Below are 26,868 nucleotides of genomic sequence, written 5' to 3' on the forward strand. Positions count from 1 at the left end.
CTCAGGATTATCTGATTGAATTTATCAGATCAAGCGGTTCTCCCCATCCGAAGTGATCAAAAAATTTCCCACTTGCTTGCTCCTCTTTGTCTTTTTCCTCGAACCGCGACGCTCATCGCCTTTCACTCGTCCTCTTCCCTCACTCCGCAATGGCCGTCGACGTCTTCTCCGTACCGGTGTTCCTCGTGGTCTTTAGAGAGTCTCTGGAGACTGTCATCATCGTCTCGGTCCTGCTCGCTTTCCTCAAGCAGACCCTCGACGGGCCAAACAGAGATTTGGCCGTGTACAAGTCCTTGCGTAAACAGGTAACGAGCCCTCACCTCATCCTCGCACCGGGATTTGTTGCTGATGCGCCTGCCGCAGGTCTGGCTCGGCACGGGCATCGGCTTCCTGATATGCCTGGTCACAGCGGGCGCCGTCATCGGCGTCTTCTACAAGCTCGGTCGTAACAGCTGGGACGCCAATGAACTTTATTACGAGGGCGCCTTCTCACTTGTTGCCGCCATCATCATCACAATCATGGGGGCCGCCCTGCTCCGCATCGGCAAGATGCAGGAGAAGTGGCGAGTCAAGCTCGCAAAGGCCATGGAAACCCCCATCAAGACCGGTCCCAACCGGGGGTGGTTCAAGCACTTCGCCGAGAAGTATGCCATGTTTTTCCTTCCTTTCATCACCGTTCTCCGGGAAGGTATCGAGGCCATCGTTTTCGTCGCTGGTGTTTCCTTTTCCGCCCCTGCCGCTGCCGTGCCGCTCCCGGCAGTGGTCGGGTTGGCGGTGGGCGCCCTGGTCGGCTATGTCTTGTATAAGTAAGTGCCCTGCGTCCAGCGACATGCGATTGCCCTGCTGATCCTCATAAAGGGGTGGGTCTACAGCCAAGCTACAAGTCTTCCTCGTCGTATCTACTTGCCTTCTGTACCTTGTCGCAGCCGGCCTCTTTTCCAGAGCAGTCTGGGATTTGGAGCAGCAGGAGTGGAACAACGTCGTCGGCGGTGACGCTGCGGAGCTTGGGAACGGCCCAGGTTCATACGACATCGACAAGAGCGTCTGGCACGTCAACGTGAGTCTCCAGACTTGAATTACCGTGTGCTCATGTACTGATTTGCTGCAAGTGCTGTAGCCCCGAGCTGAACGGCGGTGGCGGTTGGGGCATCTTCAACGCCGTCTTCGGTTGGACGAACTCCGCGACGTATGGGTCCGTCATCGCCTATAATGTGTACTGGATCTTTGTCATCGCATGTTTCGTTCTCATGAGATTCCGCGAGACCAAGGGACGTTGGCCGCTGACGAAGCCCAAACCCTTTGAAAATGGCGACAGACGTGTTTCTGACGACCTCAGCGGGAGCGAGGAACAGTCCGGAACGTCCGAGAAGGGCAATGATACAGCCACTACAAAGACCATCACTACCTCTTAAAGGAGGAGGGCCTAAGCAAAGCGCCCATTCATGCCCCCCCAATATTGCCACATGCAGGGTGAATGGATAGTTTGGGAAAACCAGTAGAAGCCATTCAGTGAAGGCAAGTAGGCTGCGAATTGTCGTAGAAGTATAGTGTAGCAGGCGATGTGTTTATGACATAGGGTTTCTGCCAATACAAAGCGGGGCTCTCCGGCCTGCGACGTATTATTTCAGTATTCTCGACATACACTGGGGCGTCAATACTAGCCGAGGAGCTTTGAGAATACCGTTATCCAAGTGATGGTGCCATAAAACTCTATCAATATTCGGGCGTCCAATCCCACTTGTCAGCAGTGAATAGCCTCCGTGCCATCTTGTCGGCATACATGTTGCCCTCATACCGAAGACGCTGATCGCTCGCTAGGCCTCTAGTGAATTCAAACTTATTCTCCTCGTTGTCCAAGCTCATAACTCCGTCGGCATCGGGTACCCAGGAGGCCGACGCTCGGTTGTTCTTCCAATCAACCTGGGATATTGAAAGGACGGTCGACGACATCATAGATCTTATGTATTCCACTATGGGTTCAAGACGTGTTCGAATGCCACAGTTGGTGTGATTCTTGTCGATCTGATAGCCCGGCACCTGCTTCAACATGGCCAAGATTTCCTCAACGTCAATGACTGAAGAGTCTGGGATGTTGTCATACGAGCTTGGCCCGAAGTCGACGACACCCATCAGCTCTTTGCTCGTGAAGAACTTGAGCATCTGGCCCAGTTGGAACGAGTCACAGGCGGAGCTTGAGTCGTACCCAAGTTTACATTGCCTCTCGCGGGAGGAATACAAGGCTATGAAGTGGCGATGGACTGAGGCGATGGTATTCAACACACACTCTCGGCGGTGCTGTAGTTCTCCTAGTTGCGGTCAGCACATATTCGGGGTTCAGTGAAGGCTCAGTCACTCACGCTCCAAGCCGTCCGGCAGGTGCCACCACAGCTCAGTGCGTGAGAACTCGTCGGCGGACAAGGCACTCCAGCGGACAGAGCCACGAAGAATCAGCTCTCGTGTGTAGTTATGGAGCCTGGGCGGCTGCTCCAACAACCAGGCGACTAGAATCTTCTGTCTGAGTATATTCTCGACGTCCCAGGTTTTCCTCTGTGCCCCTGCTCGCGCTGTTTTAGCACTCGTCAGGGGCCACTTGAACTTGAGTTCGATACTCAGGTATCTTGAGACCAAGGACCGACAATCGAAGCGATCGGCCAAGATGGCCAGGGTTGTCACATGGAGCATATTGACAGTCGTAGATTGTATCAGCTTCCCGTGCATGATCCTCATCAAATCCTCAAAGACCTTCTCCCGACCGATGGACCTCGTGGCTTCGTCATCATCAACGATGGTGATCCAGGGCAGTTCCCGAGGGTCCACTTCAGCGAGCTTGAGCCTCTCGGCAGCCAGGCGGGCAAGCGTCTCCTCGATGTTACTCGCCTCGGAGAACTGCTTGTTTCCGAGGAGGTTATCAAAGTACCGGGAATGCCTCTTCAGAGCGGAGAGCTTGACGCGATAGGCGACTCTGATGACCGGGCACAGGTTAGGCTGGGGGATGCAGGGGGCACCGATTTTCTTGCTGGCAGCCTGCCAAGTCTTCCGAGCGGCGGCTATGGTCTCTCTGGACGTCTCGAATGTAACGTCAAGAACGACATCTCCGTCGTCGCTTATGAGCACGACGGGGAAAGCCTGGTCCGAGGACGGATCCGATGTGTCATCCTGAACTAGCACCGGGTCTTCCATCGTCAGACAGCGCCGCAGGGGTTTGGGGTCTCTGCCGCAACTCAAAGAGTGTCATGAAGGGTGAAGAGACAGTTTTCCATCACTCGGCGTTGAGGGCAAACTAAGGGCGAGAATCTTGGACCATGAAAAGTCGTAACTGATGTAAGTGAATGCCCAACATGCCATTTGCCTCTCGAAAGCCCAGTGCTGGTGCATCTGCCTCTGCCTGATTCCAAGGTAGTGGGTCCAGTACCGTGTGTGTTTGTGCGTAGAAGCCAGTTTTGACACAGTTCCTGCTTTGGTAGCTGATTAGATAAGTGAGCCCGAATCCGTCGTTGGATGGCAGGTATCGGCCCCGCCACTAGTGTAAAGTATAATATACATAATACGTCGGCTTTGCCTGAATCTAAGGCTGGTGACCTACGGGATTGGCTGCAGCTAAATGTGGTAATTCCCCCTAAAGACCCTAAAGACGGCCACGGCGAGCAGCTGGCGGCAGGGTACGGAGCAGAAACCTCCATGACCAGCACCTATCCCTCCCGTACTTCCTTTGCAGGTCCGTCTCATTACGTCGCCGGGCCCATCCATGATCCAACCGAGGCCAACCGTGTGTGCCTTGGCCGAACTCAATCCTCCTCCTACCACTGTGTCGAATCCAAACAATCGGCCAGAAGCAAATACAAACACTGTCCAGCGCTAACTGCGATCCATCTGCCCATTCCCTCGGCCGATTACCTTTCTCCGGCGCGACGATACCTAACAGCATTGCGGTAGCTTCATGCCAATGCCTCGACGTCGTCGACGCAATAGCTGACGACCCCTCTCCTTTCGCACCCCTGAAGAGGACCAGCCGCGAGATTACACCTTCGACCCCTCACAAGCTACCGCCGCCTCAGCTTGACGAGCTGAAGCCCATGGCTTTCGCCAGCAGGAAGGCCGTCCTATCTGAGCTGCTGCAGTGCCAGTGACGCTCCCGACGTCTCTGTCCGAACCTCGTCATTCCCCAAAACAATGCCGGCTTTCACACGCTGCTCAACGCGACAAGTAGCGCAACACCATGGAACCATCCGAGCCTTTGCAACCCCAGCCGTCCAGCCGATTCGTCCGTGCCTAAGCACACACACCCGAGAACCCAACGACAAACCTGCCTCTCTTACGGTTCCGATACATGCATCGCGGCGAGACTACTCCGAGAGTTCTGGAATCGGACGGCCTGCGGGCTGGCTTCCAAGGGCCAAGATTCAGCGGCGATGTTTGCTGGGCGACATTGAAGTGCCGTTCCTCGGAAACCGGCGATTCTTTCACAACTACTTTGTCACCCACCTTCCGTCGTCCTCGTTACACCCGGATTCTCGGACATCAGCTGGGCCTGGACACAAGTTGCCCCGCGATGCCTCAACCCCCCACACCCAGACACCCGGGTCTTCGCCAGCCGCTGCCAGCCTGAACATGCCCAGTCGGGATCTCACCGTGGTCCGAATCCCACTCAAAAGAGCCAAGCATCATTTCGGAGTTGCCTCGTTGAGAGGCCAACGCTCGTACAATGAGGACACAAATCAGGCTGGCACCATCAGCATGCCAGCTTTTGCCAAGCGGGCTCCCATCAGTCTTCAGAGAAGGCCGATTCAGAATTCCAACGAGGCAACATCCGCTGACAGCGCACTCGGCGACCCTCAGGTTTTCTACTTTGGCATCTTTGACGGCCATGGCGGGACCCAGTGTGCCGAGTTCCTGCGGGACGAATTGCATGGTTACATCGAGCAAGCCTCCGCAGACTTTGGACTTCAGAGCAGCCTGAAGACGGGCCAACAAGAGACTGGTCGCAAAGACGAAGATCCTGGAAGATCCGAAGAGCTCTTCATGAAAACTGAAGAGGATGTCAAGGATGAAATCCTGGTGCCCGAGCAGGACAAGCATGGCGTTTTGAAAAATCCCAAGAGAAAGGAGCCTCTCAAAGGGGTCGACCCAGTCTCGGTGAGGGTAGATGACATCCCCAAGGCTGTCAAGCTCACGAGAGATCTGGTGGACGAGTACCGGCAGACCGTTGGTGGGTACTTTAGGCGTTTCAATCCCGAGTACTTCAAGCTCTCGGAAGACAAGAAAGAGAGCAACAGCGACGAGCCTCAAGTCACGGTGGAGTCGGTTCTCATGTATGCCTTTCTGAGAGCAGACTTGGACTTCGTTTCCGCCCAGGCTCGCAAGCCCGACCCCGACGATCCGCACGCGGGCGACCGTCCTGTAAACAGCGACGAAATCCTCGGGGTGCCTCATAAACCACCATCCGGGCATGGCATCGGGGGTCTTTCACGCTTCAAAGGTGGATCGACGGCGTCCATCGCGCTCATCTCGACGCCCACTCCGGCGCCCTTCTGGCATCCCAACGCGCAATCGACCTTGATAGTTGCGCATGTCGGTGACACGCGCATCCTCCTCTGCCAAACAACCACCGGTCTTGCGCAGCCTCTTACTTCGGACCACCATCCAACCACGCCCACCGAAAGCCGCCGCCTTCGGCGGTACGCGCCGGCTGGATCCATGGTATCGGCGGACAGCTTCGGCGAAGACCGAATCGCGGGACTCGCTAACAGCCGGGCGTTCGGTGACATGCGGAGCAAGCGCATCGGCGTGTCGGCCGAGCCGGAAATCACCCGCGTCGAGATCGGCCCGGCCGAGTATTCGTTCCTGGTTCTCATGAGCGACGGCATCTCGGGCACGCTCAGCGACCAGGAGATTGTCGACGTGATCAAGGAGGCCAGGACGCCCGAGGAGGGTGCCAAGGACGTGGTCAACTACGCCACCGAGGTATCCCACGACGGAGACAACGCTACGTGTCTGGTCGTCAGGCTGGGTGGCTGGGAGCGCCGGTCCGAGGGCGGCGTCGGTAGTCTCGGGACCAAGGAGATTCGCGACAAGAGGAGGGCCGAGGCGTTGGATCCCCGGCGAGGCAAGCAGTAACCCCGCGACGGGGTAATACATGGCTGTGGGTCTCGAAGGATGGGTAGGGAGGAAGGTAGAGGGAAGAGGACCATTCATCGCCTCAATTGCTGTCTCTTTGGGAGCTAAGCGGGACTTCAAGCACGCTCCGGTCAATGTGAACACATCGGTGGGAAGGATCATATTCACTGGGTCAAGTAACAAAAAACAAACGTGATTTACGAAGGAATACCATCAAATCAGATATTAACCATGCGGTTCGTGTTTTGTGCAACTCTTCTACGCACTGACGCAGAAAATCGTTCTAGCCTCGTGAGTCCAAATGGATTCAAATGAATATTTTCTTGCCGACCCGACCCGTAACCGTGTTTCCCCAAGGACTCCTAGCCCGTATCCCTCGACCCGGATCGCCAACTGCTGGCACTGTTCATTTCGATATCCCGCACTCGTTTAGTAGCCGCCGTACTGGCCCGGATACTGGTTCCAGCCGCCTTGCTGATGATGAGGAGGCGGTTGCTGGTGGTGAGGGGGATACTGGGGTTGAGGGTGCCCACCGTATCCAGGACCACCATAACCAGGCGGACCGCCGTAGCCGGGGCCGCCGTAACCATGCGGTGGTTGCGGAGGACCCCACTGACCGGTGGGCGGAGGAGGCTGTTGGTCATGGCCTTGTGGTCCAGGCTGGCTGTAGTAGCTTGAGGCCTGACCTTGGGATGACTGGGAGGCCGAGTAGTGGTGACTGCTTCCTCCCTGGCTCTCGTGGTATCCGTAATCTGGTCGCGACGGAGGAAGGGGAGAGCTCGACAAGGGCTTCGTGTCATCGCCCTCCATGGAGCTCAGATCGCGCGTGCGAATCTGGTTCCATAGCGAACCCTGTACCTTGCCATGTCCCAGCTCACCGAAGCTGTCGAAGGCTCCATGGGAGTGAGTGTGACCCGGACCTCCGACACTCTTCGTTCCGTCACCGCCGGTGAGAATATGGTTCCTTCCAGCCTTGACTGACTCGGACGAGAGCAAGTGGGACAGCTCGTGCTTGTGGGAACTCTCGTTTGCCCACTTGCGGACCGTCTCGAACATGTCCTTTTGAATCTGGATTCTGTCATCGCGGGCTGCCGGGTGGTGGAAAGCACGGAGGACGTCATTGACGACTTCATCGACAGGTACTCCGGGATTCTCCCAAGCGTAAAGAACACGCCTACAATATTGTCAGCTTGGCCTTGAAAGGCAAAGACCACAGTCTGCTGACTTACGGGACAACATATTGCAAAATGGTAGCAGCAACTCTGCCCGCGCAAGAATTCAGGATGTTGGTGAAGTGATCCTTGGATAGCATGGAGTGTGTAGGATTATCGCAGCTAGGATTTGTCCAGGGCTCCAGCTGAGAGTTGGAGCTGGCATCAATGACAGTTGAGGAACCGTCCTTGAGGACCTTGGAGACCTGCGTGATGATGGGCCTGACAAACGGCGCCAGCAGCCCCAGAATGAAGGCAGTGAGCGTCTCACTGATGTGGTCCAAGAGCTTTTCCAAGCCGGGGATCTTGGAGATCATGTTGCTGATAGACTTGACGATTTTGTCTCGGAACTGCAGGATCGGGTAAATCTTCCGGGCAGTTTCGACAGGGTCGAAGTTGGTGCTCATGCCGGGGACTTGGTTTGCGCTATCGCGGCTGAGGTCCCCACGGCTAAGATCACTGCCCGAGTGGGTGTTCTGCTGCTCTTGAGCGGCCGATTGAGCTTGCAAATTGCGGGCCTGGCCAGCAAGGTCGCCGCCAATGCCTGGGAGCTGGCTGACAAGAGAAATGAAGTCGTTCGGCTTCGAGGAGCCAAGTCCCAGAAAGCCACGAGACCCAGTGCTGCCGCCAGTCATGTTCGAAGTCATGCCTTCAGCATTCTTGAGGGCGACATTCATTTCATCCACCTCAGACTGGGTGAAGTGGTCCGTAGCTTCGCCGAGAACAGAGTGCAGGAAATCAACAGCGCCAAAGGTCCCGGTGACAAGAGGGAAGACCCGGCGGCCATTAAGGTTAATCTCGGTGGCAGTACCGCAGTGGGGATACACCTCATGGTAGCCCAGCTCTCGCAGAGCAAGCTCACAGTAGTTGCTGTGCGCGCTGAAGTCCTCCATGCAGTGAAGTGCCTGTCCGAGACAACGCAATGCCTCGCAAAGGTCGGCCTCCTTTCCGGAGCCATGTGATCCGCTTGTGTAGACCCGGCCGAAGTGGATGCTGCGGGCGAAGCTAAAGCGCAGGTAGCCAGCGCTGGTCGCCCAGCCACCAGATTCGTTGGCGATGTAGTTTTTCATGCCGGTGCGGGGATCGATCTGGGTTTCGATAGGGTCAACGGGACCACGAAGGCGAGGGTCGAACTTGCGCGCGTCCATGCCCTCGGCGTAACCCAGGGGGTTGTCGATATGTTCCTCTGGACGGTAGACGCCCAGACGCTCCTCAGTTACCTCGAACTCTTCCGTCGCGTAGCCGAAGGCCATGAATGACAGAACCCAAATCTATTGGAATAATAAGATAAAGAGTCAGGACAAGCGCGACGCAGCAGCTTTTGCCATGGGGATGATACAGACCAGAATTCTGATTGTGGGGGCGTTCACTCCTTTCAAGCTGCCTACATCGACGGCCTGGGAGTAGTCGCGAAGCCAGTTTCCAAAGTAGACACGAGACACCAGCATGGAGGTCCATTTTTTGCCGTGCAAGAAGGCGATAGTCTTGAGCATATCCTCGATATCTGTGAGTAAACATGTCAGCAAGCCGTTGAGCGTAAGTGGGGAAACAGCAGATCGCTCACCTCCATGACGCCAGTTGTGACCCTCGACCTGGCATCACGATGCGTTAGTATGCAAAACGAAGTGGGTTTCTAACGAAGACCTTGTGGTGTCGAATTACCTGAGCAATAGAGGGGATGTTGCCGGCGCCAAAGGCGGCGGCGCGACCTGGTAGGAGCACCAGGAGTAGACAGAAGGCAAGGAGGATGGAACCTCTCCCGAGACCGGAAGACGCCATGGTTCAGGGTCAGGGAGGCTCGGAAGTTGAGTCCAAAAAATCGGTAAAGACTGCGTATAAAGTTCAGTCGCACTGTTGCGTCAGAGGTTCGGGGCGATGGAGGGGTCACGCAGAACGGTTGGGTCCACGAGGTCAAGAATCAGCCTTGGAGGGGTAAAAGGTGAGTGAGGTGCGTTGAGGTGAGCGGAAAGGTTCAAGTTCGGCAAGACGAGTTAAGCTTCAAAAGCAGTTGCCTCGGGTGGTGCCAGGCGCGCAGGATAAGGTAGGGCAAAGCAGGATGATTGGGGGGTTGAGTGAGAGGCAGAGAGGGAGCCAGAGCTGGAATGGACGAGCTGGATGACCTAGATGCTTGTGCAAACTTAGGAACTACATACTCCGTAGTGTCCTGACATCCACCTTACGTAGGACTTGGACGGCAAAGACATGCCGCGCAAAGACTTTTGGCGGCTTGGGTCGCAAACCTGGGGCCTTGAGAGTATTCTTAGATAATACGTCAGGCATGTGCGGGGCAAGCATGCTATCGTGGAATACTGGCCGGCTGCCCCTCCACATGCTGACGACACCTCTGCGCCCTCATGCCCGATGGCAGGGAAATACTTTCCTGCCTTATCAAGGGAAACCCTAGAGAGCCGTCAGCTTGGCTGTTAACAGGATAATTTCTTGACTGTTGCCTTGCGTCACATATATGCCATACGCACAACTGCTGTGGGATGCGCGCCCACGCACGCGCGCACACACACAGTACATACGTACATAGTACGCCAGCATGCAAACCTTTCATATTGCTGTATCTACATGTCTTGATATACTACCTAGTATACACTGGAGGACAGACCATCCCAGTAGAGGTTGGATAGAGACAGTTCCATTTCTGGAATGTGCCCGGCAGGGTCGCCTGGGGGGGGGACTGATTAACCTCCCTCATCTACGTGGGGTTGGCTGTTGATTGGCCCCAAAGCAAGCTCGAACAAAGGGCATGACAGTAGAGCTGTCTGTTTGGTTAATGGAAGCTGCAAACGTACCAGAACCTACCTAGCTGGAAAGTTTCCCGAGCTATCTGTAAACAGCATTCGGTGGCAAAGGAGGTAGAGAGTACTTTGCCCTGGCGACATCAGATGCGAAGGGAAAGTTGAATAACCTTCAATTGGCACCTAAACTAGCAGCCCGGTCCCCTGCCCCTCCTCTCTATGCGCTGAGCTCAGCACAACAGCACCTAGCGAATGCCCCCCCAAAGCAACCCCTCTTAGCACTGAGCACCCAATATGCCCCTCCATCCGAAAGCGCCCAGGCTTTCTTTTGAGAATAAGCAGAGCCCCGCCGTTGGCCAAAGCGATCCGATCCTGTACACGGTACTTGATCCAAAGGCCATGCGTCCCTGGCCAACTTCAGGCCTGTCCCCAGCATCATCGCCTGTCCAACGAGATGATCATACATGTTTATACCGCAAGGTTGGTCGAGCCGCCGCGTTCGTTTCCTCATCCATTGTTGTTCGAATGTCCAAAGCTGGGCGCGACTTAACTTTACGGTTTGACAGCTGCGCGCAAGAATGAGGTGATACTGTGATACCTAGATATAGGTCCTGGGTGGTCGGCTGAGTAAAGCCTCTGCAAGTCGATGCTTTTCTTTCTTTTCTTCTTCTTCTTCTTCCATGTGTCATTAATTATGTGCCCCTACTAAGCAATCAAAAAGGCACTTTCCGCTGTTTCCGAAAGACGGACGAATTCAATGCGCGGCTCATCAGCCACACTATGCAAAGCCACCATCTCTTGGTCCCCTGGTCGTCGCGTCGCGGGGTCGATCGTCTCGAGATAAATCGTAGGTGCAAGTACCTAAGTACCTAAATTTACTCGAGCGAGTACGTACCTCAAAGCTGGTTTGACATGGTTCATGCAAATCTGCAGTGCAAAGACACACCCCCTTTACTCGACCCCAACAATGCTCACTGTCACAGACCGCCGCTGCTGCCAGCAGATGCCACTTTGCCAGTCATTCTTTTCCGTGTTTGGGTCAATGGGAGTTCACGAGCCATTTGCCAGAAAGTACTAAGATGGGGAATGGCCTAGCACCCTCTCGCCACCTTATCCAAAGTGTTCCAAGACAAGCCCCTCGTTTCCGGACCACGGGAAGTCGGTTACATAGATGGTGAGAAACAATAAGTGTTCGCTGTTGTCTATCAACGCGATAGAAACAGCCAACTCACTAAAATGTATTCATCACCCCACCAGCGATGGGGACCAGGGACCCCTCTGCACAGACCTCGCAGCCGGGAGACGATCCAACTGGGTCGCCAGCCGGCCTCGTTTGAATTTGCCTGACATATCTGTACACAGTAATTCTCTTGGGTCTGGGATGCTTTGGCTCGGTGATTGTTGCGGACTTTCCACCGGGTGGTGGGCATCCATGTAGCGTCTCTATCCCTGCCTCCCATTTCCCTTCCGTCTCAAACTGCCATGCAGCTTTGTTATTTTCGCCTTGTGGATGTGTCCAACTCTGCCTATGCCTGCGAATAGGCAATAGGTAGTAATGTAGCAGCAGCGCATCTCCCACAGTCTGCGTTCAAGAGGTTCCCACACCTCCCTCCCACCATGACCCCCGTCTCGCGCCCATCCCGTCGCTCATAGCCCGTTCTAGGAAGTGTTCTACAGTACTGCACTGAGCTGAGGCAGAAGCAATCTCGGGGTTTGTACGGATAGCCATCCTGCAAAAAAGCACACAGTGTTCACAGTGTAAACCCTGGAGGAGGGAAGAAAAAAACCGGGTGAGGGTGGTCGGCTAGTGGAACCACACATGGGCTGTCCAAGCTTCCGCCAGGTCCCATAATGTGCCAAAGTAACGCCACCGTGCTGTAATTTTTTTGTCCTTGAGATTAGACTATCTCGTCGCGTATAGGTACGGCCTATGACAGGAGAGCTTCCCCCTTGGCCTCCTACCGATATCCTCCAGCCCCATCCCCAAATCAAGCCCCCCCCCCCCATTAATTCCTCGATTCTCTCACCACCCTTCACCGTCCCACTGAGCCTCAGTCACATCGCCCCGGCCTCTTCTCATTTTCTCTTCCGGCCCTCCCGGCTCTTGGCTCCTTTTCCCTCTCTCATGGGTAGATCGCCTGCTTTTGCCTTCTTTACCATATCTTAATACTTCTTTCTCCGTGCCCCTCCGCGTATCGACCGCTGTCTCTGTTTCTATCGATAGAGCCTGCAACTGCAACTGCCACTGCGATTTCTGCTGCGACACTACCCGTCCACTCCCTTTGTTGTTTGCTATTCAACCTTCGCATCTTGCCCACTTGGGACTTGATCACCAAACACTCAAAGCGACTACGCATCGATACGGCCTGTCCTACTCGTTTCCCCTTTCGACCATCTCTATCAGCGGAGAACTCGCCGAATACTTGGCACCATGCCGTCGCGAACTCTGCCCACCTTCACTCGTGCCGAGGTCGAGGCCCATAACAACAAGAAGTCTTGCTATGTCACCATTGGCGCAAACGTCTACGATGTGACTGATTTCGCCCATGATCACCCTGGCGGCGCCGACTTGGTCTTTGAATATGCCGGCAAGGACGTCGAGGCGATCCTGCGCGATCCCACCTCTCATCCCCACTCCGAGGCAGCTTACGAAGTTCTCGACGACTCGTTGGTCGGATTCGTGATCAACCAGAAGACGGTCAATGGATCAGTGAGCAAGACCAACGGAACAGTGAACGGTAAAGTGAACGGGCATGCCAACGGCAACGGCAACGGCAACGACAACGACACCGACAACGGCGTGACCAAATCCGAAAACGAGGGAGTTAAAATGAACGAACGCGGCGAGCTCTGGGACGGCGAGCGGTGGGTTCACCCCCGAACCGGCATGGCCAGCGAAGAGGACCTGAGTAAGGAGACGGATTACACCAACGACTACAAGAAGCACAAGTTCCTCGACTTGAGTCGCCCTCTCTTCCCCCAGATCTGGTACGGCGGCTTCAGCAAGGAGTTCTATCTCGATCAAGTTCACCGACCCAGGCACTACAAGGGTGGCGAGTCTGCGCCCTTGTTTGGCAATTTCCTGGAGCCTCTGTCCAAGACGCCCTGGTGGGTTGTTCCACTGGCGTGGCTTCCTCCCGTGGCATACAGTCTTTACCTTGCTAGGGAAGGCATGAAAAGCACCATGGAAGAATCGCTTTACTTTGGCCTCGGACTTTTCCTTTGGACTCTGATCGAGTACATCTTGCACCGCTTCCTGTTCCATCTTGACCAGTAAGTCATTCTCGGCGCTTTCTGTGGTCGGTTGGAAGAAGAGTTGCAATGCTAACAATACCTTTAGGTGGCTTCCGGACAACCGAGTCGGCATCACCGCCCACTTCCTCCTCCACGGTATTCACCACTACCTACCCATGGACAAGTATCGCCTGGTCATGCCCCCGACGCTGTTCGTTGTCCTTGCTACGCCATTCTACAAGCTTGCACACTGTGTGTTCTCGTACAGCTGGCACGTCGCCACGGCTGTCTTTTGTGGAGGCATCTTCGGTTACGTATGCTACGACCTGACCCATTACTTCCTCCACCACCAGAACCTACCTCTTTGGTACAAGGAGCTCAAGAAGTACCACCTTCAGCACCACTTTCTCGATTACGAACTCGGTTTCGGCGTCACCAGCCGGTTCTGGGACAGTGTCTTTGGCACGGAGTTGCCTCCCATTGTGAAGGCTAACTAACCCCAACCTACCAAAACCACTCTACCACCACCACGCTACTATTACATACGTCTTGTCATGACGACGAATTTCGGGGCCTATTTCTAATGCCTGACGGAGCAGTATCTGCTCCTCATGATCACTTTGCCCCCTTGTATATACGTTTTTAGGATTACTTTAACGCTGTAATGTGTTCGTTTCAAGGGCGGTCTTAGGAAATAGCTCAAGATGAGCTTTACGTTACAGCGCCCCAGCCGACTGCGATGCGGCTGGGAAGAGCCGCCATGGTCTCATGGCAGGCTGTTTTAGTACAGAGTATTTTGAATGATACCACACACATCGAGATTATGCCATAAAGCAAATAGACTGCACGTTCATTCCCCTTGCCCGTGACCGTTGCAGGTGACGAGTTTGGTGTGGGCGAGAGGATCATAGCTTGACCTCAACTCTTGCGGATCGCTAGGGAACGAATAGAGTATATTCGTTAACGCCATGGGCACATCTGAAGGCGCTGTTCACGGGCAGTCGTAGAGGGGGTCTGGTCGGGCCTTCAGTTGGAAGTCAGTTTTGGCATGTTGTAATGCTGCATCCTTCGCCCCTGCCCTTGGGATCGTAAATCTTTGGTCACGTGAATATATGTTCTAATGTTGAACTTCTACTCCGTAGGGTCCGCATTAGGTAATGGTACGTTGAGTAAGTTCCAGCCAAGTAGGTAGGCATCGGAGGTTTAAACGTGGGAAAGTGCAGTGCAACCGCGGCGTGCCTAGAACTTGTCCTTCTGAGTCAGCTCCCCTTGTTTCGTATTAGGTAAGACACCCTCTTTCCGCGGTCACATTCCAAACATGCTTGGCTACGGTCCCTACTTGCGGGCCTCTCAGCCAAGAAATCGCCCGTCTGCTGCTGCATTGGTCATTTCTGAGACCACGCCAGCCTCTCCCCATCTCACGCACACGCTTTCCCTCCACCAACGCCACAGCAAATTCTGCTTCCCAGGTAGACAGCAGTGCGCAAAAGCGCAGAAACACCAATCAAATTTGCTACTGCTCACCAAGTTGTCGCAAAGAATAAGATGTCGGGCCTCGACGTAGAGGCGTTGCTTGACGCCACCGCGAAAAGCTCAACCGAGAACAAGACACACGATGTTGACGAACGTCCCAACGGCGACCGTCCTGAGCGCAGGGAGCGCGATCGCGCCCGCGATGGAAGCCGCGATCGGGACTATGACCGTCGTCGCCGAGACCGCGACCGCCGCGACCGGAGCACGACACGAAGCCGTCGCGGGACTCCGGACGACATCAAGGCATCTACCCCTCGAAGCGACGCGGGCAGCCACAAGAGTAGGCGGAGAAGCAGAAGCCGCGATGATGACCGCCGTCACTCACGTCGTCACAGAGGAGATGGTGATTACTACAGAGGCGGACGAGCCCGCTCCCGCTCTCGCTCGCCCCACCGCTCTTACCGCTCATCCCGCGATGATTACCGCGAACGCCGCGAACGATCCGATCGCTACTCTGGGGACCATCGCCGGGCAAAGGATGATGATCGTCCAGAGGCCTCTTCTAAGCGTGAGGCTACACCACAACTTACTGAAGATGAACGGGATCGCCGCACTGTTTTTGTCCAGCAGCTCGCCGCCCGTCTTCGCACACGCGACCTGAAGGCGTTTTTTGAAAAGGTCGGCCCTGTCACCGAGGCCCAGATTGTCAAGGACCGTATCAGCCAGAGATCCAAGGGGTATGTGTGTTTGAATCCAGGCCGTTATATGATATAGTGCTAACCATGCTCCACAGAGTCGGTTACGTTGAATTTAAGAACGAGGACTCTGTCACCCAAGCTCTTCAACTTACTGGACAGAAATTGCTAGGTATCCCTATCATTGTTCAGATGACGGAGGCCGAGAAGAACCGTCAGGTTCGCACCACCGAAACCACAGCCGCTCACCCAAACTCCATCCCCTTCCACCGACTTTATGTGGGCAACATTCACTTCAACGTCACCGAGCAGGACTTACAGGCCGTCTTTGAACCCTTCGGCGAGCTTGAGTTCGTTCAGCTCCAGAAGGACGATAACGGACGCAGCCGAGGCTATGGCTTCGTACAGTATGTTTCCTTCCCACCTCCGGTTTTGGACAGGCATGCTGACCAGCCCCAGATACCGCGAAGCCAGCCAAGCCAGAGAGGCCCTTGAGAAGATGAACGGATTCGATCTTGCTGGTCGTCCGATTCGCGTTGGCCTCGGAAACGATAAGTTTACCCCTGAGAGCACTGCCAACATATTGCAGAGATTTCCTGGCCAAAACCCGCAGTATCAGGGCTCTGCATTCTCTGGCGCGGGCGGTCGCGGCCCTCAGACATCGGCGTTCGATCGTGCGGGTGGCAGAGACAGCGAGAAGTCTGGCGGCGCTAGCGCCCTCGACGACACTGACGTCGCCGGCGTCAATTTTAACAACTACAGCCGTGATGCCCTGATGAGAAAGCTTGCCAGGACTGACGATGCTTCCAACGGAGTAGATGAGCGACAGTTGCTGAAGCCCAAGACCGAGACCAAGCCTCTGCCTGTCAACGTCAACATGGCCAGCCGATGCGTCGTCTTGCACAACATGTTTGATCCCGAAGAGTAAGTCGATCATATACTGAGACATTCATCACCTTCGCATACTAATCTCAATATAGGGAAGAGGGCGACGATTGGGTCAAGGAGTTGGAGGATGACGTCCGACAGGAGGCAGAAACCAAATACGGCCGCGTAGTCCACATCTCCGTCGACCCGAACTCTAAGGGTGACATTTACCTGAAGTTCGACAAGGTCCAAGGTGGCGAGAATGCTATCAGAGGTCTTAACGGCCGATACTTCGGAGGCAGGATGATCGACGCGTCACCTGTTGTAGATGCCGTCTACAGCAGTTTGTTCTCTCGCACAAGAGCGATCTGAAAGCTAATATATGGCCTCGCAAAGCATCGTCTAGGATCCACATAGTAGGTTAAATCTTATCCATCAAACACCGTCTTCTCTGACATCAGTAGCGAGTCAATGTCCTTCATATCCATTCACCCGAAGAAAAAAAACGGAGATCGCGGAACAACGACTTTTTGTCCCCTATTCTCTAGTCGTCAGTTGTGTCCAGCCAAGTCTTTGTCGCCTCGGAACAAAAGGTTTAACCCAGCAACATTGGAGAGCAGATTGACTCCGCACTGATTCTCTGCAGAAAGCATACTTGATTGCACCTTCGATCGCCAACCATTTTTTTTGGCTGATATTTGTACCTTAGGTTGTTTCGTTAAAAATGCGCTCCTTTTACATGCGGAGCCTGTATGGCATGTTGCCAAGAACGGCGTCTGGGTAAGGAACAAGGAAGCTATAGCTACGAAGCCTACTTAGGTACTAAATCTGTTTTTAGTATAATTGCTGTACCCCGGCTGGACTTGACATGCTTACCGGCCTGCCTGGTTTCGCTGTATTTTCTCTCACTATGATGTATCCATTTTGCTCCCTTGGCACATTTTGGCTCATAACCATAAGTGCGCCATCGTTTGTACTGACTTGGTTGGCCAGATGAAGGCCGTCTCGGTTTCCGGCACCAGTGTGTTCCTGCTGCCATGCTCAGGCTTGGAAAGTCTAACCTCTCCATCCCAACTGTTGATTCAAAGTTGCTATCACCTCCTCCCTCTTCACTATGGTCTAGAATATGGGCCCTTTTGGATTCTTGTAGGGAGCAAGCACCTCTAGTCTGAAACCCACAACGCACATGAGTTCTTCTCTTATCCGAATTACTGCTATCTGCGCTCAGTTGCCTAGCTAGAGACAAGTCTCTTTGTGTAAAATAGCCCCAAGGTCATCTTACTATTCAAACATGAAGTTATAGAAGCACCTTGGGCATGCCAGCTCCCCTTACCTAAGTGCTACCTCAACGCAGCCCATTGTTTGGAAACCCTTTAATTCATTCATGTCTCACCCTAATGGCGATGGAGCACAAGAGCAGCTTTGGTTGTCTCGACCGAGGCATGCAAGCCCTGGTGTGCGTCTTGGTCACAACGTCTATTGCTTCCGAAATCGGGATCAAACAGCTCTCAGTGATTCGTGATGCCCTCCATAAGGAATTCTTTTCCTGCTGCCCTTTCTTTCTTGCCTTTCTTTGTTCAGACTTTCCTTCCCTAAACTCCTCACCACTCCTTTCGCCCTAGTAGTAAGCCGTTATTTCTTTTCCATCATGTGTGACTGTGGTTACTGTCAGAACCTGGTTTCCCTCTAGGCACAGGGCATATGATATACACACCATTGACCCAATATATCGTATTTTTCCTACTTATGAGCTCTTTCCATATTACTCAAAGGCCCTGGTTCATGAGCTCCCGACTTGATATTGAGCCAAGAGGAAATGCGAGTCGATAACCAGTCCTCCACAGTATTGTAAAGAGCGCCCTGGCCAGCATCACGATTACAACGCCACCAAGGCCTACCTTGATCAGTTTGGGCGAGAACTACCATTGTCTTTTCTCGCCCCCTTGGGTCGATAGACTATTCACGAACAGAAACTCTTCATGGCTCTCGCGAGGTTCCACCCTCTCAAGTGGAAGACAAGATAAAACTCCTCTCTTTCCACATTTCACAATCTTATTGTTCTTCCTCCTTTTTCTATTCACCACAAACTCTCTCCATACCCATCTGCTTCATTCCCACCTCTTCTCCTCACTCAGTCTCGCCATTTACCCTACATCCTCCTAACCACTCCAAAAACCCCATCCTTGGGCTTTCCAACATCTTTTAGTCCTCTATTTGGATCTCGGTTCTTCAGAACCTCTCGAAATTCCACATCAAGCTCCCACAGTCTACTACTTGGAACCGTTTCTTAGGGTTACGGCTGCATATTGCTTCGAAAGAAAGCCGTAGATCGACATCAATGTAAGACCACGTTCTCTTCTCCCACATTCTCCCCCACTCCGCCACCTTGCCAACACCTCGCTCGCTCTCCACCGTCTCAAAAGAAATCGCTGACACTCGTTCTCGTGCTCTAATATAGATCATACACGGTATCGCGTGCTTTTTGACGATATACAAGAAGAACGGCTAGTCGAACTTTTGCGCTTTTGCTTGGGGGGTGGTATTTACTCTTGACACGAGAGTCTGGCAACATTGATCAAGAATTGAGGAGCTTCTTGTTCTCGGCCGAGTCCTTGATAGGCAAGTCACATCAAGCGCTGAACGCCATCGAACTTCAGTTGACGAGGGAACAGATAGCACCGGGTTCAGTTGGCTCCATCGGCAGAGTACTTGGCTTCCGCCGTAGCAATTTGCTTCAAACAGTGGACTACATCGTTCCAGGGCAGAACAAACGCCTGCTCTGGCCATTTATCAAGTTACGTTGGTAGCTTTGGTCATTGGTGTCGGTATGTGGCAACTCTCTGCATATATCTCGCGTCTGCTTTCCTCCTCCCGTCTCTCATTCTATGCCTGGCAATCGTCAACATTTCCTACTAGGCAATGTCAATGACAAACATGCTGGTCACTCCCTCCTCCTACTGGTATTCATGTCATAGCAAGTGTCTGGGGGATGGGTCAACACTGATCAAACATGATGGTTTCCATTGTTCGTCTTCTTTATTCTTGTCAACATATCTGCTTGCAATTGATTTGAGGGTGTAACCAGAGTGACAGGATAGGGTGCTGTGAGGTTCATTGGTCCTGGGTGTTCACCTTGGCTCACCTTGGCTCACCTTGGCTCACCTTGGCTCACCTTGGCTCACCTTGGCTCACCTTGGCTCACCTGGATGAGCTTAGGAAATGCACAGCTTACCTGCACCACCACCCCATCATATTGTGTATTCATCCTCAAAAATCATCTGGGTGCCTCTCCTTAAAAGGTTAGCGCGGTTTGCTCCTGCCTCCTGCGCAGACAACAATCTACCTTCTCCTAACTATCAACAACTCTTTCACTCCTCCCAGTTTCTTCTCACACCAGCCATCACTAGGAGCCTACATTCCAGTCTTTCCCCCTTCCCCTTCTCATTCTCGTTGTCATCTCGGAATTGTTTTCTCGACATTTCTATTTCCATCGAAAGTATCAAAACCTCATCATCCCCTACAAGCATCGTTTACCCCAAGATTTGACAAGACCCGAGTGGCTACAATGGCCCACTCAGGCAACGCGAGCTCCGGCTCTGGAGAAGGCCATCGTGGAGGCGTCTGTCTCGCGGAGCATTCTCCCCTGTTCCCTGCTACTCGCCAGTCGTTCGAATCGACACCGTCTTCAACGGATGGCACTGCCCGCGACTCCAAGTCGTCGTCTGACGTCTTCACCGCCGATCTTTCTAACCAGATGTCGCAGCTTCACCCCGGAGACTACCAGCTACCTCAGCCTCCCAAGTTCCAGCAGGCAAAGTTCACTTTCAACGACGGTCGGGAAGGTTCTAAGCACGTCTCGAACGTTCAGACTCCCGGCAATTTCTCCGCTGGAAAGGCGTCTGTCCGTTCTGAAGGAACTGTCTTTGCGACTCCTGTTGGCCGTTCTGTCATCGAGCCCACTGCTTCTGGCTATCGATCTGGTCCGTTTTCTTCTCTAACTCCCTACCGCGAGTTCGGACCCATTACCCCCGACGGCAAGATTTCGGGTCAAAACACTCCCGGCTCGTTGAACAACAACATTCGACGCAACCAGTCTGGCTCAGGTCTCGCTACCATTTCGGAAGAAAAAAACAAGGCCACTCATACAACCGAGCGTGGCCAGACGAAGAAGATCACCGCAGAGATGGCTACCCACTGCCAAATTGACGGTCCTTTGGTTGGGCCTCTTCGAGAAAGCCGGCGTTCTGAGCTTGCCCGAAACCACGTAAGTCACACTCACTTCGCTCTACCATGCTCCCTGTACCCTTGATTTATGATCAAATGTTTTTTCTTTTCTTTTTTCCCTTTTGGTTCTCTTCTCTGCTGTTGAGCCTCACCTGCTTACCAAGCCCCTTTTTATTTTATTCTTCATTTTCATTTTTAATGCACTTTCCATCCAACCCATGTACTAACTTCAGGATGGAAGCCTGCGTGGGTCCCTGCTCGCCAGGTCCAGGCTGGTATCATGACTACCCAACAGGCGATCCGTCGGACTCCTGGTATTCCCAGCAAGATCGCCAACGATCTTTGTGAAGGCCTCCAGAAATACGCCCAGCAGGTCAACAACGTTCTTCGTCAGGCGGTAAACGAGGTCGCTGATATCAAAATCGACCTCGAGTACAACGACAAGGTACTCTGTTCCAGCAAGCTGGAGGCCAGCATTATCACGGAGGAGCGTGAGCAGCTTAAGCGAGATATCGCCGAGTATCATCGCAAGTATGAAGATCTGGAAGATCGTCTTGCTCGTTACCACGTCGAGCAAGAGAACCACAAAAACACCGTGCTCGAGTTTCTGGCCCGTCTCGACCCTCGAAATGGTAACGATGAGGAGGCCCATAACCAAACCATTTCCGAGCTGCTCCAGGTTGGTTTTCGTAGACCTCTTGAACAATGGGCTGCGCTGACTATCACGTTGCAGATTCTGAAAGACTTCATGAACCGCCCCAGCTCCCGCTGGATGCACGGTGAGCGCAATGACGACTCATCCAAAGCCATCACTGCCCTTAGCTCGGCCAGCATTGCTGCTCTTGAGAAGCAGACTCAGCCGGGGCAGGCTCACCAGCAACCCCACGATGCTCATGCTTCTCAGATGTCTGAGTCTCGCGAGGTCATACCCTTGGCGAACAACGCTTTGCAGCCATTCAACTACCAGCAGAACGCGGAGAAGCACTCCGCTCTGGTTCATGTGCCTGCTCAGAATGGTCCGCCGTCTTCCTACCCGGGAATGTTCGGCAACGCTCGCCGTCCTGCTGACAACCGCACTATGTCATCTGCTGGCTGGACTCGCGCATCTAGCGGTCCCCGTACTCAGCACAACATACCCCCTCCGGGTTCCTACTCGCGATCCGGGGATACTCGCAATGGTTTCACTGGTGGATACGACCAGTTCAATGGCTTTGAAGCACCTGGCGGTTTTGGTAGCCGGTTTGACATGATCCCGTCTCGCCCCGGTACTTCCATGGGCAACCGCGGCGGCGCTAGCCAGCATACCTCGTTCCGTCCCAACGCTCCCGAGTTTCATCCTGGCATGAATGGCGGCATGGATCATAGCTTCGACAGTGTGGATTCCTCGTACAACCTTGGTTACGGCACTGGATCCACCGCTGGTTCTCGCCGTGACTTCAACGGCGGCAGCGGTCCTTACACCAGTCCGACTCCTCGTTCTGCTACCCGCAGTACATTCGGTAACTTTGATGGTCCTTACTGCAGCCGCTATCGTGGCCCTCCTCAAATGATGATACCACCACCCCAGGACCCTCGTTACAATACAGGCCCCAATCATATGGGCTACAATAAGAACGAATACGTCATGGCCCAGCAAAACAACCGTACTCGCGCTCCCAGCTCGTCTGGCCACAGCTACCATACGGCCAACTACCCTCAGCAGGGGGGCTTCAGTCCCGGTCGTTTCGGCCAGGGCGGCAACGGCCCCAGTCGCGCTGTCACCAGCCCCTTCGCCCCCGATCATGGCTTCAACGAAGACGAGGGTGGCGAAAATGAGCGCTATGCTCGGGCTTTTGAGGGAGTCTGGGGTCTTGCTCGGGGCTAGGTGCTCCAGTTCGCCTCGGAGGTTGACCTCTCCATCATGTCGCGCCTCAACGAGGTTCCCCTTCTGCGCTACATGACGAAGTTATACGCCCCCTTCAGCGAGCAGCAGGCCTGGTCTTACATCCGCCAGCACATGAACGACCCCATGAGCCGCGCCTGTCTGATCTCCCGCGCCATAATCGACCTGTTGGTCAACCGCATCTTCGCTCTCGAGGCCTGGGAGGGCTTCTCGGTTGATGCTGATCGCCAACTCCGCGAGATTCGCCACGAGATGAACAATCTCCCCGGTAAGTTTGCCTCTACATATTACCTCATCTCCTAGAATCATCGCTAACTCGCTTGACTCGAGCAGCCGGCCAAGGTGGTGCGCTTCAAGTCTGCATCGACCGCGTCGCCGCCATTGTCAACTCGTGCATCAACCACGAGCGCTACGACGCCTACCGCGACCACCGCATTGAATACTTCCAGGCCGAGCTCCGCGAGTTGCTCTCGCCTCTCCTCATCCTCGAGTCCTCTGGCGGCCCCAACCTGGAAAAGGCCGACGAGGACCTCCGCCGGATGTGCGAGAAGGCCTGGTCAATCTCGGCCAAGATGCTCACCTCGCGCTGGACCTTTGAATTCCGTTTCCCGGACACCGGCGCACGCTTCAATACCCAGACCATGGTCGGCATCGCGCCCAACATTGGCCCTCACCTTCTGCAGGCCGAGCACTGGCGTGTGCAGCTAGTCGTCACCCCTGTCATTACCGTCCGCAACGATACCGGTTCTTCGATCTCGGTGGCTTCCATCACCAGCGCCCACGTCATCTGCATGAAGTAATTTGTGGGTTGGCATCGAGCTGTTTTTTAACAGTAATCTTGCTTTTTGATTCTTCGGTTTGCCCACTTCGCCACTTCTCTCTTTGTATAACGAGGAAGCGGACACTCTGGCTGGAACCCATTAACGATATGTATCATGACCAATTCACGATAGCATGGGGTTCGAACGAATTTGCGAAATCTGCTTTTGCTTCCGTTTGTTTTTACCGGCATGATTTCTCTCGCAACACGAGATCAGCGCCACCAACAGTCAAAGTCCTCTCCATCGACAGAGAGCAGTGCCATTACCAGCCAGTTTCCTAGTCAGCGAGACCTGGACGCAAGAGACTGTAACGGCTTTTTCTTCTGTTCTTCTTTTTGCTTCTCTCTTTCTTGGGAAACCGCCACCATTTGGGTTTTCTCTCTCGGCATGTTGGACTATTTGGTTACCCGTCAACCCCACCCCTTTTCCGACACCGCTCCCTCGGACATATCAAAAGGCCTTGGGGGTTGATGACTGTGAATGAACGGTATGGGAAGGGCAAACGCAACGGATTGGGTTTTCGAGAATGGCAATGACAAAAGGAAATTACAGCCAAAGTAAAACCTGGTTTTCGCGTGCTATTTTTGTTCATAGACGGGGGAACGTCCCTGGCCGATCAGTCACCCGAGTCTTCGCCCCTTTTACGAGGGGAAGGGAAGATAGGTGCGGCGGCCAAGGGACCGGATCGAACAAGAGGGCGGAATAAAAATGGCAGTCAAAAAAGCAAAGACAAAAAAAACGAGTAAAAAGTATTGCAAATCTGTGATGGCTGCCGCCCAACTTCCACTGTGACATCTGAGCTTGTAACGTCGACCATCTTGATTGTTGATGCTGAGGGTCTGGATTCCCGAGTGCGTTACTATGCCCCCCCCCCAAAGCTCTACTCTAAGACGAGGCGAGGTATTATCTAGCCCAACAAAATTCATCTTCCTCATTGCTGCTCCCATGTAGAGCGCGCGTGTGCGTGTCCTAGATCAGCCGCTATCTTCGGTTCACTTGCCCTTCCTAGCTCTGCACCATCGCGGCTCAGTCTCTCTTCTTGCATCCAGAAGGGGGGATTACCCATCCTTTCCCCTACGTCTCGACACCGCGGTCCCTTCTTGTGAATTGGGTATCTGGACCACGCCTATACATCAACCCCCTTTAAAAAGAAAACCTTGATACCTGCTCTCGTGAGGTCATTTCAGGTATCCAACGCGCGGAGAGCCCCCCTTTCTCTCCTCCCCTCTATTTATCTTACGCTCGGCGGCTCATATTTCCCCGACGCAAGCTCTATGAATGCTGGCGACTAAGTGAAAGAATACTCCCTTGCTTGACTCTTGGCGCCCTCAGCCCAATCACTTGACCTTGCCCATGATGGTCTCGGGTCCCCGGACGACGTCGAGTGACGCGGCTCGTGCCTTGACGGCGTTGAGCATACTCCTCTCAAAGTCGTCGCGCGACCGCAGCACCGCCTCGACCCAGCTGATCTGCAGGTCCCAGTACGCCATCTTGAAGCCCTCGAACGTGTCAGGGATGGCGTCCTTGTCGACGGTGAGCAGCTGCAAAAAGTATTCGGTGACGCGCCACGTCTGCTTGACCGCGTTGCCAACGTCCGGGTTCGGCAGGGCGCCAAAGTACTCGAACGCCGTTGAGATGTCGTTGAAGAGCTTGTCCTGGATGGGATCGGCACGGCGGAACTTTGCGCCCTTGTTGCGCACAGACGAGAGGTAGCGGATGAGCAGCTCGTCGGCGAAGATCTCAGTGAAGATGTCAACGAGTGAGTGGTGAAGGACCTGGCGGTAGTCGCCGACGTACTCCTCAAACGTCACCACCATCTGCTTCATGGCTGTGCTCGTGTACCACTTGGGCGTGAAGAACTCGGGCATGACTGCCTTGAAGTCGACCGAGAAGATGAGCTGCACAAACTTGGTGATGCACCACGTACTGAAGTCGATGTAGGCGTCGCGCAGCAGCTCCACTTCGCCCTCGGCACGCTCCATGTACGCTGGCGAGACGAGCGGCTCGAACTTTTGCTTGAAGTTGGACAGGTACCCGAATCTGTTCTCGTCCTCGTTGTCGTCGACGCAGGCGATTTGGTCGTTGGCCGTGGCAACGAGCCAATCCTGCAGCGGCTGGAACCCCTCGAGCTCCGGGACCTTGCCGGACTCAAACTTGGCGGCCTCCTCGTCTAGCATCCTCTGCCACGACTGTTGCCTGCCACGCAACCTCAGGAACATGGCGTCGATGACGCCCTCAATCACATCGATGCGCTTTGAGTTGGCGGCGGCGTCGATCTGTTCGCGCATCATCCGCCACATGTCGACGAGGTTTCTGGACCGGAAGTACCCGTACTCGTCCTGATCCAGGTTGGAGCCCTCGACGTTGCGCTCCGCAAAGTCCTTTTGCTCGGCGTTGAAAATACGCTCGATCCATTCGTCGAGGAACTTAATGATGAGCTGCCGGAAGTCGCGGACCAGCTCCGTCTCCCGCGAGTCGATGACGTGAGGCGTGAGGTCCTCCTGCTTGAAGCCCAGCTTCTTCATCTTCTTGTAATACCTTTCCGGCCAGTTAATGATCTCCAACGTGTTGGCAGAGGCCGAGTCGGGGTCGTCGATCATGCCGATGAGGAAGTCATGCATCGTCTGGTGGTAGATGTCACCGTACGTCTTGAGAATCTTCCATTTCTTGGGCATCAGGGGGGTCATGCCCATCTTGACGGCGTTCAAGTCGTTGAAATACCACTTCAGAATCTTGTCCAACGCCGACGGGTCGTCGAGGAATTCCCCCCTGGCCTCGGCGAACTGACCCTCGACGCTGATCTTGATGGCCTGGGTGAACTTATCCTTGTACCCTCGCACCTTCTTCGCGCCGTCCGTGATGCTCTGAAACCGCGTCGCCATCTCCTTGTGGTCCTTGAGTGCCTCCTGTAGCGCCAGCACCCTCTGGTCGCTCTTCTCCTCGGCCTCGATGACGACGGCGAAGCGCACCACCAGGCCGTTGTTGTCGTTAACCACCAGGTTGATCAGGTTCAGCGCCAGGATGCCAATGTGCTCGTCGAACCAGTCGATCATGGTGTCCAGTCTCTGGAAATAGTCCTCGAGTGTCGACTCGAGGCTGGGGTCCTCAGCCCTCTGGATCTGCTCCATGGCGTCGTCCCGGATGTTCCTCAGCTGCGTCAACTCGTAGTGTATCGGCAGCAGGTTGGGCATGTTCTCCTTGTCCTCCTCGTCCTCGGCCAGCATCCGCTCGACAATGGCCAGGCGCTCGTTGAAGGTCTCGAGGTTCTTTCGCATGGCCTCGACGGCCCCAAAATTGCGGTGCGCCTGCGAGACGATATTGATGCTGTTGAAGTCCTTGATCATGTTCTGCGACTCGGAGCATAGGCGGTCGATCTTGATCATCTCCTCCTTGATCTGCTGGACCGTCTTCTGGCCGTCCGTCAGTCCCGTCATGCCCGACTGGGTCGTCTCGAGCTGCTCACGCAGGCCGCTGCGAAGCTGGGAGTCGACTGCCATCTTCTTGCGGGAAAACTCCTGCTTCAGGCCGGCAATCTTGTCGAGGTCGTCGGGATGGCGGAGTAGCTCCGTAAGCTTAGGCACGGGCGCATCCATGGCGGCG

General features: G+C 54.3%; 11 protein-coding genes across 11 annotated transcripts; 8 read left to right on the top strand and 3 right to left on the bottom strand.

Moving 5' to 3' along the window:
• Window positions 1-149: 149 nt before the first annotated feature.
• Window positions 150-1,412, top strand: GLRG_08672 (iron permease FTR1 family protein; the record flags this gene model as incomplete). The annotated part of the gene is made up of 4 exons (XM_008099222.1): window positions 150-305; window positions 364-806; window positions 859-1,057; window positions 1,110-1,412. The coding sequence occupies 4 exons, from the start codon at window positions 150-152 to the stop codon at window positions 1,410-1,412; spliced, it is 1,101 nt and encodes a 366-aa protein (XP_008097413.1).
• Window positions 1,413-1,713: 301 nt separating this feature from the next.
• Window positions 1,714-3,180, bottom strand: GLRG_08673 (uncharacterized protein; the record flags this gene model as incomplete). The annotated part of the gene is made up of 2 exons (XM_008099223.1): window positions 1,714-2,306; window positions 2,358-3,180. 2 exons carry the CDS (start codon window positions 3,178-3,180, stop codon window positions 1,714-1,716), a joined length of 1,416 nt encoding a protein of 471 aa, XP_008097414.1.
• A 318-nt stretch (window positions 3,181-3,498) lies between these two features.
• GLRG_08674 (uncharacterized protein) lies at window positions 3,499-4,127 on the top strand (the record flags this gene model as incomplete). Its single annotated transcript, XM_008099224.1, has 2 exons — window positions 3,499-3,766; window positions 3,934-4,127. 2 exons carry the CDS (start codon window positions 3,499-3,501, stop codon window positions 4,125-4,127), a joined length of 462 nt encoding a protein of 153 aa, XP_008097415.1.
• Window positions 4,128-4,608: 481 nt separating this feature from the next.
• On the top strand, window positions 4,609-6,114 carry GLRG_08675 (protein phosphatase 2C; the record flags this gene model as incomplete). The annotated part of the gene is made up of 1 exon (XM_008099225.1): window positions 4,609-6,114. One exon carries the CDS (start codon window positions 4,609-4,611, stop codon window positions 6,112-6,114), a length of 1,506 nt encoding a protein of 501 aa, XP_008097416.1.
• Window positions 6,115-6,543: 429 nt separating this feature from the next.
• On the bottom strand, window positions 6,544-9,104 carry GLRG_08676 (heterokaryon incompatibility protein Het-C; the record flags this gene model as incomplete). The annotated part of the gene is made up of 5 exons (XM_008099226.1): window positions 6,544-7,288; window positions 7,344-8,596; window positions 8,669-8,829; window positions 8,890-8,917; window positions 8,988-9,104. The coding sequence occupies 5 exons, from the start codon at window positions 9,102-9,104 to the stop codon at window positions 6,544-6,546; spliced, it is 2,304 nt and encodes a 767-aa protein (XP_008097417.1).
• Window positions 9,105-12,503: 3,399 nt separating this feature from the next.
• Window positions 12,504-13,803, top strand: GLRG_08677 (cytochrome b5-like Heme/Steroid binding domain-containing protein; the record flags this gene model as incomplete). The annotated part of the gene is made up of 2 exons (XM_008099227.1): window positions 12,504-13,345; window positions 13,413-13,803. 2 exons carry the CDS (start codon window positions 12,504-12,506, stop codon window positions 13,801-13,803), a joined length of 1,233 nt encoding a protein of 410 aa, XP_008097418.1.
• Window positions 13,804-14,851: 1,048 nt separating this feature from the next.
• GLRG_08678 (CC1-like family splicing factor) lies at window positions 14,852-16,713 on the top strand (the record flags this gene model as incomplete). Its single annotated transcript, XM_008099228.1, has 4 exons — window positions 14,852-15,516; window positions 15,573-15,881; window positions 15,934-16,398; window positions 16,455-16,713. The coding sequence occupies 4 exons, from the start codon at window positions 14,852-14,854 to the stop codon at window positions 16,711-16,713; spliced, it is 1,698 nt and encodes a 565-aa protein (XP_008097419.1).
• Window positions 16,714-19,906: 3,193 nt separating this feature from the next.
• On the top strand, window positions 19,907-20,547 carry GLRG_08679 (uncharacterized protein; the record flags this gene model as incomplete). Its single annotated transcript, XM_008099229.1, has 2 exons — window positions 19,907-20,321; window positions 20,504-20,547. 2 exons carry the CDS (start codon window positions 19,907-19,909, stop codon window positions 20,545-20,547), a joined length of 459 nt encoding a protein of 152 aa, XP_008097420.1.
• Window positions 20,548-20,845: 298 nt separating this feature from the next.
• On the top strand, window positions 20,846-22,429 carry GLRG_08680 (uncharacterized protein; the record flags this gene model as incomplete). Its single annotated transcript, XM_008099230.1, has 1 exon — window positions 20,846-22,429. One exon carries the CDS (start codon window positions 20,846-20,848, stop codon window positions 22,427-22,429), a length of 1,584 nt encoding a protein of 527 aa, XP_008097421.1.
• A 36-nt stretch (window positions 22,430-22,465) lies between these two features.
• On the top strand, window positions 22,466-23,247 carry GLRG_08681 (uncharacterized protein; the record flags this gene model as incomplete). The annotated part of the gene is made up of 2 exons (XM_008099231.1): window positions 22,466-22,715; window positions 22,781-23,247. The coding sequence occupies 2 exons, from the start codon at window positions 22,466-22,468 to the stop codon at window positions 23,245-23,247; spliced, it is 717 nt and encodes a 238-aa protein (XP_008097422.1).
• A 1,358-nt stretch (window positions 23,248-24,605) lies between these two features.
• On the bottom strand, window positions 24,606-26,861 carry GLRG_08682 (exocyst complex component Sec6; the record flags this gene model as incomplete). Its single annotated transcript, XM_008099232.1, has 1 exon — window positions 24,606-26,861. One exon carries the CDS (start codon window positions 26,859-26,861, stop codon window positions 24,606-24,608), a length of 2,256 nt encoding a protein of 751 aa, XP_008097423.1.
• Window positions 26,862-26,868: the final 7 nt, after the last annotated feature.

Source organism: Colletotrichum graminicola (genome assembly GCF_000149035.1).
Source record: "Colletotrichum graminicola M1.001 genomic scaffold supercont1.40, whole genome shotgun sequence".
Classification (NCBI taxonomy): Eukaryota; Fungi; Ascomycota; class Sordariomycetes; order Glomerellales; family Glomerellaceae; genus Colletotrichum; species Colletotrichum graminicola.